The sequence below is a fragment of the Microtus ochrogaster genome, assembly GCF_000317375.1.
Source record: "Microtus ochrogaster isolate Prairie Vole_2 chromosome 14 unlocalized genomic scaffold, MicOch1.0 chr14_random_2, whole genome shotgun sequence".
Classification (NCBI taxonomy): Eukaryota; Metazoa; Chordata; class Mammalia; order Rodentia; family Cricetidae; genus Microtus; species Microtus ochrogaster.
In genome coordinates this window covers 4096961-4114790 of record NW_004949097.1, presented here as the reverse complement: position 1 = coordinate 4114790, position 17830 = coordinate 4096961, and the positions used below count along the sequence as shown (strand labels likewise).

Sequence of the window (17830 nt, the reverse complement as noted above, 5' to 3'; positions counted from 1 at the left end):
GGGGGAGGGTAAGAACCTGTCACTGAGGGGGAGGGTAAGAACCTGTCAGTCACTGAGGGGGAGGGTAAGAACCTGTCACTGCAGGGGAGGGTAAGAACCTGTCACTGTAGGGGAGGGTAAGAACCTGTCACTTCAGGAAAGGGCCGAGTCAGCATGAAAGAACAAAGAACACACACCTATGTATCTTAGAACTAGATATTTTCCCCCAGCCTTCCCATCTCAGATCCTAACCACGCCTACTGTCCCATCCTACAGGTGTAAACTCCTCGGGTCTGCTATGGTAGGCCAAACTTGCCCTGTATGTAAATGAGAACCCTCCCAGCTAATGCACGGAGATGGTAGGAAGGGAAGGACCACAAAGGGACAGGTGTCAAACACGTCTGCAGTCCTCCCAAACAGGCTATAGACAAATGTGGCACGGGGCTGGAGCACTGTCAGTGCCTAGAAGCACAGCTGCTCTTGCAAAGGACCCAACTTCAGCTCCTAGTCCCCACATGGTGGCTCGCAACTGTCTGTGACTCATTTGGGAGGATCTAATGCCTTCTGGCTCCTGTGAGTGCTCCTAGGAACCTGATTTGTTAGAACCCATGCAAGCACAAACATAAAAAAATAAATCTTAAAAGAACATACAGTAATCACGTTTCATTAAAATAAGTAGTGATTTTTATAAACTTTTCCTCTTTCTTTTCTTTTCCTTTCTTTTTGAGACATGGTCTTTCCATGTAACCCAGGCTGACCTTGAACTAGCCTCAGCCTCCTAAATTCTAGAATTACAGATATGCCCACCATACCTGGCTAAGACTGTTAAAGTACCAGGACATTCTCGTATCCGTTTTAAGAACTAGAATCTAGCCGGGCAGTGGTGGCGCACGCCTTTAATCCCAGCACTCGGGAGGCAGAGACAGGCGGATCACTGTGAGTTCGAGACCAGCCTGGTCTACAGAGCTAGTTCCAGGACAGGCTCCAAAGCCACAGAAAAACCCTGGCAAAAAAAAAAAAAAAAAAAAAAAAAAAAAAAAACTAGAATCTAATACTATCTGTCTCCATCTGTCCATCTATCCAGCCACAGACACAAGCATTGGGTTTTTTATGCTCTGTTCCACTTTTCATTTATTCATTTAATGTGTGTGGGCGCATGCACAGTAAGGCCAGAATCAGCTGTCTCCTTCCACTGTGTGGGCTTCAGAGATCCAACTTGGCAGCCAGCCTTGGCAAGAGGTACCTTTATTTCACTAGTGGCCCTTCACTAGTGGGTTTTGAGGCTGATTCTCTCCCTAGCTCATGCCATACTTTTCTAGGTTTTTTCCTTCTGACATCAGCTAACTCTGCAGCATGAGACTGATCATGTCATGCTCTGCTTAAAGCCCTGCAGAGCTAACACTGTCATCCGAACAGAGCCCCATGCCACCAGCTATCAGCAGCTTCCCCAGCTTCCCCTTCCACTCCAGCCCATCCTGCCTTTAGACCCTACAATTATAAGTCTTTCTGTTCCCCGAATGTTTTTGAAGCTGTACATTTGCTAGCTCCTACCTAAAGATCAATCACGGCCTTGGCAACAATATCGGCTCCTCCTCATCCCTCAAGGCCCAATGCAACGATCACCGATGCTGGGACGCATTCTTACTCTAAGGAAACATTCCCTGTTCAATCACTATTACATCACATACATGCAACAGAATGCATAGACATGTGTGTATGCATGGTAGCACTGACACCATGACTTTATAAGTATGATGATCCTCATAAAAGGAAGGATTTCCTTAGGAATGGAGACATGGTTCTATATATTTAGGACCTAATATGTCAAGGGTTGGGGGTTGGGGTCTTTTGCCTGTTTGTTTTTGAGATCTCACTATGTGGCCCAGTCTGGCCTCAAACTCACAGTCCTCCCCCCCACCCCCGCTGAGTACCTGAAGTGATGGGATTCGACACATGTGACACCATGCCTACTCTAATGTCTCCCTTTACTATGTAATTTTAATACATACTAAAATCATGGATCAACACAACTGAAGATATGAAGTCAATGCGATCACAGTATGGAGGGCACTGCATCCAGGCTGTGCTAAAGAACTTGTAAAAGTCACCGCAAGTCTTACCTGATGCCACAGGGATGTTGCAGCCTGCGGCCTTCAGGGCTTTCACAGCGTCGCACACCCGGGCGGGATAAACACAGACGGCAGCCGTGGTGATGCCTAAGAGGAGAGGAGAGAGCATAGCTTGAACTATCATTCCTTGGACAGAACTGGCAGAGATCAAATGAGAGGGGAAAAGACTTTGCCCACATGGCTGCAGCAAATGGAAGGCTTTAGTTTAATTTTTTGACATTTCTCTTCTGTTGTGCATAGGGCACAGCAAATATGTGGAGGTCAGAGGACATCTCACAAATGTTGGTTTTCTCCTTCCCACCATGTGGGTTCCAGGGATCAAACTCAGATCCTAACCCATCAGGCTTGACAGCAAGTTCCTCTCCTAAGTCCTCTCACCCCTGGAAACTTTCTCCTTTGCTTTCTCTTCTAGCTCCTGAAAACACAGACAACTGTCAACTTTTCTAGTCATAGAAACTTGAGACATCATTCTTTGAGACTATTTAACATAATTCGAATATTTTCGTCCCAACTTCTAAACAGTCTGTTGTCAGAGGTTTTTGTCCTGCCTGGTCCCACAGTCGTTCAGTACCAAAGAAATACACAGAGGTCTACATTAATTATAAACTGGTTGACCTATTAGCTCAGGCTTCTTATTAACTCTTATATCCTACATTACCCATAATTTTCATCTGTGTTAGCCATGTGGCTTGGTACCTTTCATTAGTGAGACATTCTCATCTTGTGTCCTGTGTCTGGGTGACTACTGCAGATGGAACCTTTCTTCTTCCCAGACTTCTCCTGTTCTGGTTGCCCTGCCTAAACTTCCTGACTAGCTACTAGCCAATCGGCATTTTATTAAGCCAATACAAGTAACAAATTTTTACAGGGTATAAGATCATTGTCCCACAGCACTTCCCCCCCTTTTTTCTAAAACAAAAACTCTGAATCTAATCTCCTTTGTTTTGCTTTTATTCCTGACCAATATACATAACAACTTGTAACTAATGCTCTAAACAAAGGCAAACATTCACAATCCATTTATTGGGAATGTGGGCATAGTTTTCTAGGCTACTTTCTGCTGATTGAGGGTACTGATAATCTTATGGGGACCTAAAAAAGATTTAGGATTATGGTCAAATCCTGACTGGAATATTCTGTGAAGCTTGAAGCTGTTCTGGATGTAGAACTCGGAGGAAACTCCAACAGAGGTCCTCTAAAATGGTGGATCATCTGGGCCACCTGCTCTTATCGGAGATTTTTTTCAGGATATTTTCCTTGATCAAACCTAATTTTTCTTAACCCAGAATGAATCCACAGCCTCTCATTTCCTGTGGAAAGAAAAGCAAAATCTCTTCTCCAAAGTAACATATCTTTTAACTTAAATTTTGAAGTCAAAGCATTTTCAAAGTATATATGTTGGATTAATCCAGCAGCATTTATAATCAAATGTCTTTTAACAGCTGTTGTTCCTTCCTCAGCCATCAGACAATCCAAAGACAACACAAAAACCTACAGTATCCAGATTTTTTGTCTATTTTCCATCTTTACATGGCTTTATTTTAAACTCTGTTTCTTTTATTTTTACTTTTAATTTTTGGTTTTTTGAGAGAGGGTTTCTCTGTGTATTTTTGGCTGTCCTGGAACTCACTCTGTAGACCAGGCTGTCCTTGAACTCACAGAAACCCACCTGCCTCTGCCTCCCAAATGCTGGGATTAAAAGTGTGTGTCACCACACCCAACTACTCTCTTTCTTTCTTTTTTTTTTTTAAAGAGTTTATCCTTTTTCTTTTTTCTCCCAAGTCTACATATATTTTTAAACACACTGTAAACCGCTTAGAGGTTATTTTTTTTCCTTATCTGAATCTATCTTTGCTATATATCTCTCTTTTTCTGACCACATGAGTCTTTAATTTGGTAAGCAATATGGCTAGGATTAAAGTGGATCCACCCCATTCCTTAATTTTCTGAGAGTCAGCTTCATAGCAAAGGTACTGGAGGGAGCTTATTGCCATAACTCTAAGGAGTTTCAAGGTCCCTGCCACCACCAAGAAGCATGTTGTTGGCTATTCACAAACACCTTTTAAGTGTTTGATGGTGGGGCCTCTTAAAAGAGCTACCAGTATTTTATTATTGAGTATTTTTGCTACATGGGAAGTAGAAATACAAGATCTCCTGAGTAAATTGAGAGCGTGGGAACTTTGGGAGAGGGTTGAAAGGGAGGGGAGAGGTAAGGAGGGGAGCAGAGAAAAATGTAGAACTCAATAATAATAATAATAGATTTTAACTACAAAAAAAGAGCTGTAGGGTTTTGCAGATAAAGCTGAGTCAGGAAGCCTCTCTTAGATGAGATGCCCTTGGCTCTAGCAAACACAGCTCATCTGAGAAAATGCTACTAACATGAAGCCGTGTTTAACACTGTTTTTTTGTGTCTAGAATTACTCCCCAAGCTCTCTCAGGTTTTATGTGAATGTAGTTTCCCACGTTGGTGCCATTTGCTGACAAAGGTTTCTGTCCTGCCGGGTCCTACAGCCATTCAGTACCAAAGAAACACACAGACGCTTACATTAGTTATAAACTGGTTGACCTATTAGCTTAGGCTTTCTTATTAACTAACCCTTACTTATTACATTAACCCATAATTCTTGTCTGTGTTAGCCACATGTCTTGATACCTTTTATTAGTGAGGCACTTTCATCATGTGTCCTCTGTGTCTGTGTGATGACTGCAGACTGAGCCTTTTCTCCTCCCAGAATTCTCCTGTCCTCGTGGTCCCACCTGTACTTCCTGCCTGGTTACTAGTCAATCAGCACTTTATTAAGCCAATACAAGTGACAAATCTTTACAAGGTACAAGATCATTATCCCACAGCACAGTTTACTTAGTTTAAAAAATTTTATTTCATACACATAACAAAAACTAGCTTTACATGGCATTCAAACAGCCAGCACATGAAGAAAAATACAAAGGAAATTCAGGGTAGCACAATAAAATGGGGTCTAAACTTCCTCTTTTATAAGAAACACTAAGATCCTGTCGTCGTTTGAATGAAAATAATAAAAATGGCCCCCATAGACTCATAGGGAGTGGCACCATTAGGAGGTGCGGTTTTGTTGGAATACGTGTGACCCTGTTGGAGAAAGATGTCACTGGAGGGGGGGGGGGCTTTGAGGTTTCTGATGCTCAAGCAGGCCCAGTGTCTCTCTCTTCCTGAAGTCTGTCAATCTGGATGTAGAACTCTCCGCTCCTTCTCCAGCACCGTGTCTGCCTGCATGCTGCCATGCTTCCTACCATGATGATAATGGACTAAACTTCTGAACCTGTAAGCCAGCCCCAGTTAAATGTCTTCCTTTATAAGAGTTGTAGTCAGGCAGTGGTGGTGCACACCTTTAATCCTAGCACTCAGAAGTCAGAGGCAGACAGATTTCTATGACCTGGAGGCTAGCCTGGTCTATAAAATGAGTTCTAGGCTAACCAGGGCTACATAGAGACCATGTACAAGGCAAGTAGGAAGTGCAGGAAGGGAGGGAGGGAGGGAGGGAGGGAGGGAAGAAGAAAGAGAGAATAAAATGACAGTTTCAAAAATCCAAATAGCTAGTACAAAACCAAGGAACATAAGATCCCATAAAAAAATGTCTTACTTTAGTGCTATAAAAAGATGGTTGTGTGTGGTTTGTGCTTTGCTTATAGCACTGGAGGTGGAAGTCAGGGCCTCCAGTACTCAACAGTGAGCTACATCGCTAGCTCTAAAAAGGTCATGTTCAAACGTCACTTGAAAAGAAATGTAATAAACAGTTTCCTAAAGTGATGGAGTCGCTTAGGTCTACTAATTGCCCACAGATTATCTGCAATGCTTGCACTGGGCTAGCTCGGCAGGTTTCTCTGCACGCACAGAAGGTGGGCACTCCAGAGACAAGAAGCATCTATTTATATAGAGAGGAACTCTGCCTCCCAAAACTGTCTCGACAAGTGGCAACACACATGGTCCTGGCAGCACCTCCTGGTTTCCAGGTCTTGGTTTTCTTACTTAGAAAATAGAAAGATTGGGGCTGGAGAGATGGCTCAGCAGTTAAGAGCCTTGGCAGCAATTCCAGAAGCCCTGAGTTCAATTCCCAGCAACCACATGGTGACTCACAGCCATCTAAAATGGGATCTGATACCCTCTTCCAGCAAGCAGGTGTATATGCAGATAGAGCACCATATACATAAAATAAATAAACCTTTTAAAAGAAAGAAAAGAAAAGAAAATAGAACGATCAACACCACTACCACCCCCTCCACCTCAGGCTCCTCCATGTTTCAAATTTGAAAGCTTAAAACTCAGGGCGGCTTTTCAACATTTCTCTCATGTACACTGGGAGTGACAGAAGTTTCTGGTTTCTGGTTTTGTTTTAAGTTTCTTTTGTTTCAAGTTTGTTTTGTTTTAAGTTCTTACCTAATACACAGTACTTCCCATTTGTGTTTTATTTTCAAATGCATTCATTTAATTTGTGGATATAATCACTAAGTAATGGGACTGGCTAGGGACTCAGAGCCTGTATTTCAGCCATTAGATATAAAAGCTCCCAAATCGAACAACTGAGGAAACTCAGCCAACAACTTCAATTCACAGATGCAAAATCTGACCTGAATCCATGGCTTGAAATCTCTTCGATTTTTGAAGGAGGAATCTCAGTGCTCTGTCTGCACACGGGAGCAGAAATCCACCAGGGATGTGGTGTCACACACCGCGCATCAGGTAGACATTAGTCCCCGGCTCCGACCGTTACCACTATAACCAGGAAAAATGCAGCCACACTTCAAAGCTCCTCACCTTTGTCGTGCATATTTAAGGCTTTCAAGAGGTCTTCCTGGATTGGATATCTGGCTTTGTAGCAGAGCCGTTGAACGTTAGAAAACGTGTCATCTCCGGAAAGTGTGGTAAGGTCTATAAACGTAACAGCTTTCAGAAGCCATGCGGCCTGGATGAGGAGAAAGGAATCAAAACTAAGGTGAACCTCAAACCTAGTCAGAGACTAGAGAAACGCAGGACAAATGCAAGGGTTACCAGCTGAGGTCAACGCTGCTGTAAAGCGTTTTCTGATACGGGGTATAAATGGAGCTCAAAAATGACCAACAAGAGGCCAGCAAAATAGCTCAGCAGGGAAAGGACCTTGCTGCCAAGCCTGAGGACCTGAATTCTAGCCCCAGGGCCCACAAAGAACAAGCTCCAACAACTTGAACTTGTTCTGTTTCCACATGTGTGCTGGGGTGGACACACACAGACACACACACACACACAATTTAAAATTTTAAATGTTTTTAAGAGAATGGCAATCAAGATGAACATTACCCAGAATGAAACAAAAGAACAGACTTAATCTACTTTTTCTCAGAAACCCCACCACCTCCTGCCATTTCTGACTTCTCCAGCTCATCCACCAGGAACCAGCCACACAGGTGGTACCATGAGATCTACCTTCATCTGACTTTCTTTCGTGGGATGCACAGTGATGAACTATTTTCTGAACTCTCTAAGTTCCTGATTTTTTTTTTCAATCCAATTTCCTTATTAAAACAATCCCCATACTTCCTAACCCACTCTAAAACATTTCTTCTTCTCTTTTCAGCCAGGATGGGCAGGATGGGAAGCGTTGCTTGCACGCCTCCTTCGTAACGGTCTGCTTTTATTAGGACATGAACCTCCCAAGTCCTTTAGGCCTGCACTGCACACCTCGGACTTCCCAGCACTAAAGATGCTAACTGGAAGATGTGCCACCAGACAGCACTTTGGAAATTTTTATGAAAAGTAGCAGTGAGGAAAACTCCTACCTCGGGCCTCAGCAGTAGACATACCAGGTATAGATATTTATGGCTTTAAAATTAAAAAAGAAGAAAGCTGAAGAAAGCGTGGTGAAGAAACTGAATAAATGTGTTGAGGAAATGTGCCATTTAATTCGCTCATGAATAAAGATGCCTCAAATTCATTTGCGGTTCGGCCACTCAAGAGTGATAAGATTCTTAACTTGTTTAGATAAATGCATTATCTTTCTCCAACCCATCATCATCATATATGAATTATTAAAATAAGCCATGGACAGCTGCAATCCTTTAAGTTTAGATGCATCTTGAGTGAAATTCAATACTGTGGCCTTGAGGGAAGAGGCGTGCACGGTGAGGTGTGGGTGGGGACAGAATGCTCAAGAGGGCTAGTACCTGCCATTCCTCCTTCACGCTTCTGCGAGCCTGGATCTGTTCTGCCCGCCTCAGAACGGCCGCCTGATTCACCTGAACTCTGGTGATCCAGCTAAGGTCTAGAAGGGAAAGAGCGACACTTCTAAGTGTTAGGAGTTCCATTATCATCTTTAGTGGAAGAACATAGCCTTCCTTCGTTATTATTCTTTTAAAAAACACGCACATCTTGCGAGCGGCAAGACGTAAAGCACTTGCTGCATAAGCCTGATGCCCTGAGTTCAATCCCCGGGATCAACTGCAGGTGGAATGAGAGAGGTGACTCTGCAAAGCTGACCTTTAACCTGCAAACCCACTCTGTGGCATGCACGAGCCTGCACACGATACACATGCACAAAACAACAACTGTATTTGTAAAATCATGCTTCTTTTACACACAGTAACAAATACACAGCCTTGTAGTAAAGCTGGTCATCACAAGAAATACTTCATGCAAACTTGAGTGTATCTGGAGTGACAAGAAGCCGTGTTGATTAATCACACACATAAGCACAGCAGTGGGTGTGCCCTCCTCCCGTGCCACACGTCTCCCCTCTGACAGAGAAGACTTATTTGTGAGTGTCCAGTCCAGGAGAGCAAATGATTAATACATACTTAAGTGAATTAGTGAATACTTAAAGACATCTTTGGTCTCTACCCACTTACTGACAAGATTAATACCTGCTAGATGCTGATGATACAGCCCATCAAAAGAGAATTTTTCAAAATGTACTAGAAATAACAACGGTGTAGCAGACATTCAAAACAGGGAAGGGGGAAAAAACACTCAGAAGTTGCACAAGACATGGCTGGCATGTCTGCTTCAACGCGGCCTCTCCTGTGCTGTCTGTATTGATTGACACTGGCTATGTGCAGCTAATGACCTTAGTGCAAAGTCAGCTACCTTCCCAGAAGACGTAACATCTGGATGCATCTCTGCCACAGAACTTTCATGGGATTTTCGAAGAGCAGAGCTAGAACCACCTCTTGTACTTAGTAAACAGCTTCTTGTACTTAATGAGAGTCACGGTCTCACCCTTGGGAGTCAGGTGTCTGGTGCCCAGGACTTTCAACTCCACCCATGGATCTCTGACAGCAAGCAGCCTCATCATGGTAAGCTAGACATGCATCCATTTATCTACTGTAGCTGGCCTCGTTTCTACATCCCTGCCCCTCCTCCAGGAACCTTATGTTTTTGAAATATATGTCTTATTTAGACAATGGTGGGCAAAGTGTAATCATTAGGAGATATGTGCCCATCACACACCTCTCTGCTATGCCTAGAGAACTGTTGACTGTGGGCTGTACTGTGTACCAGTCAGGTGAGCTGTCTCTGTGACCAGATACCTACCGGAGACAACCAAGGGAAGAAGGCTTAGTTTAGCCCATGGTCATACGACCCTGTGCATTTGGAAATAATGTCATCTCGGTGGGATCTTTGTCACAAAGGAAACCTGTTCATCTCAGGGTCAACCAGGAAACAGAGAAAGCATAACTCTGAAAAGGACCCGAGGTTGTTGCGATGGCTCAGAGGGTAAGGGTGTACTTGCTGCCAACCCTGACAAGCTCAGCTCAACCCCTGGAACAAACACGGTATTACAGAGAATGAACTCTGGAGATATGTCCTCTGACTTCTATCCACAGGTACCTGCACACCAACACACACCAACATACACATACACACACGCACACACACACACACCACAGTGAAAGAGGAGGGGAAGGAATGGGGCCAGGGCACAATACTTAGCTGCGAGTGACTCACTTCCACCAGGGAGATTCACCTGCGACCTTTCACCACCTGTCATTAATGCCATCCTATGAATTATGGCCCTATCAAGTGAACTCACTCATGCATTAGGTCACAGCCTTCATGATCTACCTTCCTCTGGAGCTGTCCACACGGACATGCCCATAGCTGTACTTCATCAGCCCTACAGGCCTCCCTCAATCCTATCACACTGACAGCCACAGTGGGCATCACACCAATTAGTAACACAATCCTAAAGAGTGTGCTGGGACTCCCAGGACAATTAGTGATTTTCATCAAAGACGCTTTCTTTTCCATTTCCATTGTGGGATCTTACAGGTATCAATATTAAATGGTGTAGAAATTCCAAATTTGACTAAGAATGACTTACACAAATATTCAATATCACTAAAGTAGGAACCAAGTTTAGTGTTTTTTCATTTCTGATTAAATTATTTTGTTAGCTGAAATCATTTAATAAAACAGATTTTCAACATTTCAATCCATCTGTTCTGCTCCTTAAAATATCACTTTGTCTTACTTCTTTGCTGAGCCAACTCGATAGAAAACAGACGCCTGGGTCAGGCAGACTGCTGCCCCTTCCTCCTACCCAAAGATAGAGTGGATCTGAGGCAGAGCCCCGGGGAGTAAGCCTAAACAGAGAGGAGGATGCACACAGCTCCTTTAAGACTTAAAAGAGCCAGGCTCCACTCAAATGGAGGGGAGGCTTAAACAAACAAACAAAACAACCAATTGACCATTATGGATGATTAAGTTCATGGTTGTCTCAGGTGGGCAGTAAAGCCAAGAGTTGTATAGAATCATAAGGTTCATGCCCAAAAAGCTGAAGCCAGCCAACCTGGGGCTCTTTTCTCCAAGTTCCTCTTCACTCCTCACTCCCACTGAGTTCTCTGCTGGGTCCACCATTCCTTGGCTTTCACACAGGCATTTCCCTCTCCTTCCCTCTATCTAGCTTTGGGCTCCACTGCTCCTAAACAACCATAGTTTCCTGATTTGGTGTTTTATGTTCTCTCCCTGGATCTTGTGTCCCATCTGCTCCTTTGACCTAGAATGTCCTTTCGTTCCTTGTATGAACAGTGAACTCCCAGCACCTGCTAAGACTCAGGCCAGGGACTGAAAACATAGCTCAGTTGTCAAGTCCTTGACGAGCGGTCCAGAAGCCCATAGTAAATTAGCTACAGTGAGAAACACTTGTAATTCTAGCATGTGGAGGATGGATGTGGATGAGGTCATCCTCAGACAAAATAGCAGATTGTTGCGGGAGGTCCTTCCGCTCCTCCAGCCAACGGCGCTGAGATACCAGCCCGTTGGGGCGTGGTCTCTCTCCCTTTAAAAAAAAGCGGCCACTTCCCTTCTCACTCTCTTGGCTTCCTGCTCCGGTTCCGGAGACTAGACTTCTTCCTGATTGTGCAGAGGGCTGTTGTCTGGAACGGTGATCTGTAAGTTTTTTCCCCTTTAAATAAATACCACCCTATTAATCATAATTCCGAACTGGTGTGGGATTGTTTATGACTTACGCCTTCAGCAGATTCAAGCCCAGTGTAGACTACAGGAGTCCGGTCTCAGAAAAGAGAGGAAAGAAGGAGGAATGGCGTGGGAAGTCCTTCTGTATATGTGTTGCTTTTATTGGTCAATAAAGAAACTGCTTTCAGCCAATGGCTTAACAGAATATAGCCAGGCTTGAAAAGAAATATAGAGAGAGTCAGAGAGAAGCCATGTAGCCCCACCGAAGACAGATGCCAGATAGAACATTTTTTAGCTGGTAAGCCACAGCCACGTGGCGATACACAGGTTAATGGAGATGGGTTAATTTAAGATATAAGAGGTAGCCAGAAATATGCCTAAGCTATTGGCCATGCAGTGTTTCAAATAGTTTCTGAGTGATTGTTTCAGGAGTCTGGGTGGCCGGGAAATGAACAAGAAGCCTCCCCCAAGGGAAGGGAAGAGGAGGGGAGGTCCCCTTCTTTAGGAACCCTTTCTAATGTTTACAGGTTGCGTGTTTTTGTGCTCCATTCCTCTAAGTGACTTTGCCTTCTACTGTCAGGCCCACCCCTCTATTTGGAATAGCACTGACAGTGTTAAACTCTGTACCTCCCATAGGTGTTGAAAACCTCAAGCAAAGTATGTGACAGTGGGTAGAACTCAAGTAAGATGAGGGCTTCTCCAAGTTCAGACACTGGCTCATCTTACCCTCCCCGGGTCACAAAGCACTTTGGATCTCAAGGAGAGAAAAATGGTGGAAGTCTAGACGGGATGCTGGGGCACATTCTCCTTAAAAAAATAACTTCCAATGCAATGTACCCCCCACCTGAGGGTACAGCCCACGAGGCCAGTGCTCACACTGAAGCAACCACTTGCCACAGGTCCCTCTGAGGCATCGACTGGAGAATGTAGCAGGAATTTCCTGTCCCAGCATCAGCTCCGGCTGCAAAAAATATCATTAATGGTCATAAAATTACCCAGCCCCATATTTAATCCAGCCACAGAATTTGCCTCTGTGACCTCCCATAGCAGTGAATTATATAAGTGACAATCTCATTTTATTAGCACTTCATTTGCTACTCTTTAATTTCATCAAATAACCCTTGTTCTCCTATTATGGGGTCTGGGGAAGAAAGGATTGTGTGACCTTTGTTATGTCCTTTATAACACTTACGATTCCACTCAAGTACCCTTTAGGTCTCCTCCCCAGGAGAAATGCACCACTGTAATACACACACTCTCCTCATGACCACAGACTCCTCTGCTCCAGAGGCCATGAGGACATTCAAGTTCACAGGTCTTTGGGGAGAACAGACATGAAACGGTAATTGGAAGGCGGCAGTACCCTCTTCACACTTTCTGATGACAAAAGCCCGACTCTTTTTCTCAGAATGTCACTTTGGTGACATACCGGCCCTCCGCCAGTTATTAACTTGTTCTTAAATATTTGTCTCTCTCTCTCTTTTTTTTTTAAATTTTTCTTATTTGAGTCTCAGTGGGCAGAGGGGCTTCTTAGTCTCCCCAGCACCTTATTTTCATTTGTTTGGGTCCTTCACATAGTTCCTCACCCATGTGGTATGAAATAACAACCCTCCATGAGGAGAAACATGTTGACTTCGCCTCTGGTCCTCAAGGACAAAAATCATGACACATTATTAGACAAAACATTCTCCAGAAGTGAAGAATTTCCATTCATTTTAACGGTTCCACCTAAACCCGTTCCTGGTACTGTCTCCAAGCGCCTCGCTTTCCAACGTGCATGTGAGTATTTAACACCCCCTCATGTTCCCAAGTACCCCTCTTAGCTGTGCCCACACAGCTGTCTGTTATTTCAGCATTGTTTGTTTTCAGGTCTAATTTGCATCCTCCCAGGAATCAGCCACACCCTCCCAGCTGTGCAGGTGTACAACGCAGAAAGATCTCGCCACTAGATGCAAGTTAGTGCAATTATCAGTCACTGAAATGGGTGAAGTATGTCATGAGCATGTCTGATCTGTCGACCCTCACCTTGGGAAGGGGTGGGCTGGCTAGAAACAAAGACACCGGGACGCTACTGCTAATTTCAAATGTAACTTCCACAGTAAATGGGAAGACATCACCTTTACCAGTTTCTAGCCCCAAAAAATATCAAAATCAGCTTTGCTGTGAGCCTCGTCCTTAACTGGGGGCACGCAAGCTCCATCAGGAGCCTTCTTTCAAGAGTCACCCATCTATCAGCCTTGGAAGGGGAGGGGTTTGAGGGCAACTGTGAACTTTCTGGGCACTAGACAAAACTACTACTCTGCCTGTTACACTGGTCCTGAGAATCCAGATGTTAAGAACCCAAACACCTACAGCCAGGCAGCAGACACTGCCCAGCCTGGACGGACCTTTCTAACGATAACAGCTCCCTCTGCTATTTGCACCTACCCTCAAGTTCCTACCCAACACACATTCGCCTACAGGGAGTGGTCCAAATGTGGCTGAGAAATAAATTTGTATATCCTTCAAACAACCACAACCTAGATGGTCTGGACCAAGATAAAGACTGACTTGATCTCACAGTTCTGCCTCTGTGCCAAACGTCTGTCCTCTCCCACCGAGCTGTCATGTCTGGGGTGTCTTGCATCCATACCTAAATGGGTTACAACCCTTTCGGGGTATCATCACAGTAGAAAAGAGCCACGGGTCATGTCGCACAGATGCTGCAGTCTTGCACCTTGCTCTGCCTGGCAGCATCATATCTTGAGCTTAAGGTTTTCCCTCCTCCCTTTTATTCTCCATCCATCCTTACGATGCTAGCCACTGCTCTGCAATAATTAGCTGCCATTTCAGAAAACTGCCTTTCTCCATTTATCAGGTATCACCAGGAGGGTGATCTGAGCACTGAAAAAACCTAGTCTCTTATTCTAGAAACTTCTGGGCAGTTCTTGAGCTGGTTTTCAGGTCCAACTGCTCCCAGGATCCTGAGGATTGTTCACTCAGTTGTAGGCAGAGACAGCACATTCATTTCCTGCCCCCCCAGACCCGAATAATAACACAGAAACTATATTAATTACAATACTGTTTGGCCTATTAGCTCAGATTTCTTATTAACTAACTCTTACATCTTAAATTAACCAATTTCTATTAATCTGTATATTGCCACAAGACTGTGTCCTACTGGGTAAGGTTCTGTTCTGGAGCCTTTCTCCATCAACAACTACATGGTGTCTTTTTTATTCCGCCTACTCTCTCTCTCTCTCTCTCTCTCTCTCTCTATCTCTATCTCTATCTCTATCTCTATCTCGTTCTCTCTCCATATATATATTCAGATTTCCTGCCTGGCTTTACTCTGCCATAGGCCGAAGCAGCTTTATTCATTATCCAATGAATATACAGAAGGACATCTCACATAACTCAGTGACCAGCCCCCCCCCCCAACCCCACTCCCCATCCCCGTCTGCAGCCGCAATTGTTGGCTGTGGTTATACAGCGAGCATCACAGCTCCTTAGCAGAATGGGAAACATACCTGAGTGCCCAGGAGCAGATCCTATTGTCTCTCCAGTCAGCTCTTCCTAAGTGCCAAGTGCTTTGCTAAATGATGCGAGAAACACAGTGGCATAGCAAGGGTGTGACCAATCACAAGAAAGGGCTGGAGAGATGGTTCAGTCATTAAAGACTAGGCTCCCAACCAGAACTATAGGAAACGCAAAAAGTCGCAGACATGAAGGAGGCTGGGAAAGCACAATATGGGACATCACACACAATATGGGACATCACACACGGGCAAAATCAATGCAGTCCCCCAGCGTTTCCCAGCTGGTGCCACGGCTCTTACTAGAACCCTTTCACTTGAAAATAGACAATGGCAACTTACTTCGGTGACTGGAGCAGAAAGGGAGGGGTGCTAAGGGCTCATAGCTGAACACAGTCTGCAAGGTCAAGCTAGAAAAACAGCCAGAAGCCATTCAACAGAGGGCTAGATGAGAGGAATGAGGCGGAGATGTGACTCACCGTGTTCAACACGCATGAAGCCCTTGGGTTTGATCTGAGTACCACATAAAGCCTGGCACGATGGTGCAAGCTTGCCACCCCAGCACTCATAGCGTGGAGGTGACAAGGAGGGTTAGGATTCTACGGTCGTCCTTGGGTCCTGAGACACACAAAACCTTCTCTCTAAATAATCACTGGAACGACACCAGCACTTAACAGCTGTCTGAACAAGATGCCACAGCAGTTGCCCCGGATACCATCCCAGCCTTCACAGGACAAACATTCAATACACATACCCTGGCCTGAGCCCAATCATAGAAGCGACAAACATGTACGAAACCCCCACTGAGCAGGGTCAAGCAGACAGACTGAGTGTGGGAAGTGTAAGCATGAGTGAGCACCGCCGACCAAAGGCCATGCTCTTACCATCCATCTACTCTGCAAGCCTGTAAGGAGTTACTCCAGGCCTTTTAATATCCAATACACACATGCACCCCTACCAGCAGCCTCAAAAAGTGTGCTTAATGAAAAATGCAATTGTACATTTCCATTGCTCAGGAAGACTGATTATCTGTAATCTGCACATTCTGCAAGCATGCACCTCAGAAAGCAAAGGGCTAACAGACTACAGAAAGATTTAACCTGTTGAAGAGCAAGGCAGCTACTTCAAAACTTACCTGTTACGTCAAGATGGAGTCTAAAGAACGGAACCCATCTGCACAAGATTAATAACTACATAAAACTCTGAAGTACGGCCTTCATCTAGATAAATGATCCATTTAAAATATGCTCATTTTCATGTGTGACTATTCCAGTGACCATGTAAAAAGCAGTAGTAACAGAATTACTAAACCAGGTTTGTGTTTCCAAACATGGAGGGTTTGTTGCTTCTGTGGCTTTGTCCTGATAGAGCAGATTAGTATATAAGGCAAGCACTCTACCCCTAGCTACATCCCTAGCCTAAATATGTAATCTTCCCACAAATGTGCTCTAGGAAAATTACTGACTGGAGCTTTCCCAAGTTATTAAATATGGTGAGTGGCCAGGTCAAGTTCGTGGTACAATCCTTTAATCCCAGTACTCGAGAAGCAGGGGCAAACAGATCTCTGTGAGTTCAAGGCCAGCCTGTTCTGCAGAGCAAGTTCCAGGCTGGTTAGGGCTATATAAAGAAACTGGAGAGAGAGCAAGGAAGAGAGACAGAGACAGAGAGAGAATCATTATACCACAGTGAAATTCGCGTGGCTGAAAATTCAGCTCTGGCATCCTGTTGGGTACAGAGTCAACACTCAGTTTTCTGGAAAGATCTGATGGCTGTTGTAGGAGCACAGAGCTGCAGAGAAAGCCTCTTTCACACAAAGACTCCACAATGAGACTGGACAGTGTTTCCTAGTGTGGCCGTGATATGCCTCCAGTGCTACCACCCAACAGGTACCATGCACGAAGCTGCTATCTCGATAATGCTGGCAAGTCCAGGAAGATAAGATACATGATGTAACAAACCTACATAAATTAATCCTGTGAAAATACCGTAACTCCTGTTTAAACCCCCGAGTAGGGTTAGCAATAGCAACGGCCTACTTAGGCAAGGGTGACCCCTAGAAATTACTCAGCACACTGGTAGAAATTACTGATTGTAGACATCTTCACTTATTCTTCATGAGATGTGTGACCACACCTGGTACTCAAGGCTCTGCTCTGACCACACTGTGTCCCAAGTAAATCTCATCTCAGGAAACCGCCATGATTCTTCACCATGAATTTATGGCAATTAATAACTTCTCCCAGGAGCAACCACTTTCAAATTGAAGATCCATGGAAGTATCTTCTATAGGACTATGAATAAGATCTTATGAGGGTGTTATCTTACGTCTCTTAACAGCTATAACTTCATACTAACCCCGACACCTTACATTCCCAGCAAAGAGCTATTAACTGATCAATTGAGAATCACTAGTACTTTTTAATTAAAATTCATATTCAGAATTTGCATTTTAAATTCATATCTGTTTAGGTATCTCCCCAAAGTTGCTGTTTACAAATAGCCACGTCCTATGTAGCCTTAACTGTCGACTTCTCCCAGCCTCCTCAGCTAAGAAGGGAATCTCAATAAAGACCAGAATGGCCTGTGGGCAAGTAGATGGGGAAATGTCTTGACTGTTAATTGATGGAGGAGGGCGCAGTCCACTGTGCGTGGTGAGATTCCTTAGCCAATGGTCCTGGGCTACAAAAGAAAGCTGGCAGAGCATGGGCCTGTGTGAGGCAGCATCCTCTTTGGTTTCTGCTTCTAGTCCCTGCTTGAGGTCCTCCCCCGCTCTCCTCCATGAC

At 44.4% G+C, this 17830-nt stretch overlaps 1 protein-coding gene across 1 annotated transcript in view; it reads right to left on the bottom strand.

The window, feature by feature from the left end:
- Window positions 1–17830, bottom strand: part of Dera (deoxyribose-phosphate aldolase) — a 94339-nt gene that overhangs the window by 61878 nt on the left and 14631 nt on the right. Inside the window, exons 2-4 of the mRNA XM_005364537.3 lie at window positions 8283–8380; window positions 6901–7048; window positions 2100–2195 (exon numbers count right to left, since the gene is read on the bottom strand). Of these exons, the coding sequence (XP_005364594.1) occupies window positions 2100–2195; window positions 6901–7048; window positions 8283–8380 (342 nt within the window). The remainder of the gene's footprint in view (window positions 1–2099; window positions 2196–6900; window positions 7049–8282; window positions 8381–17830) is intronic.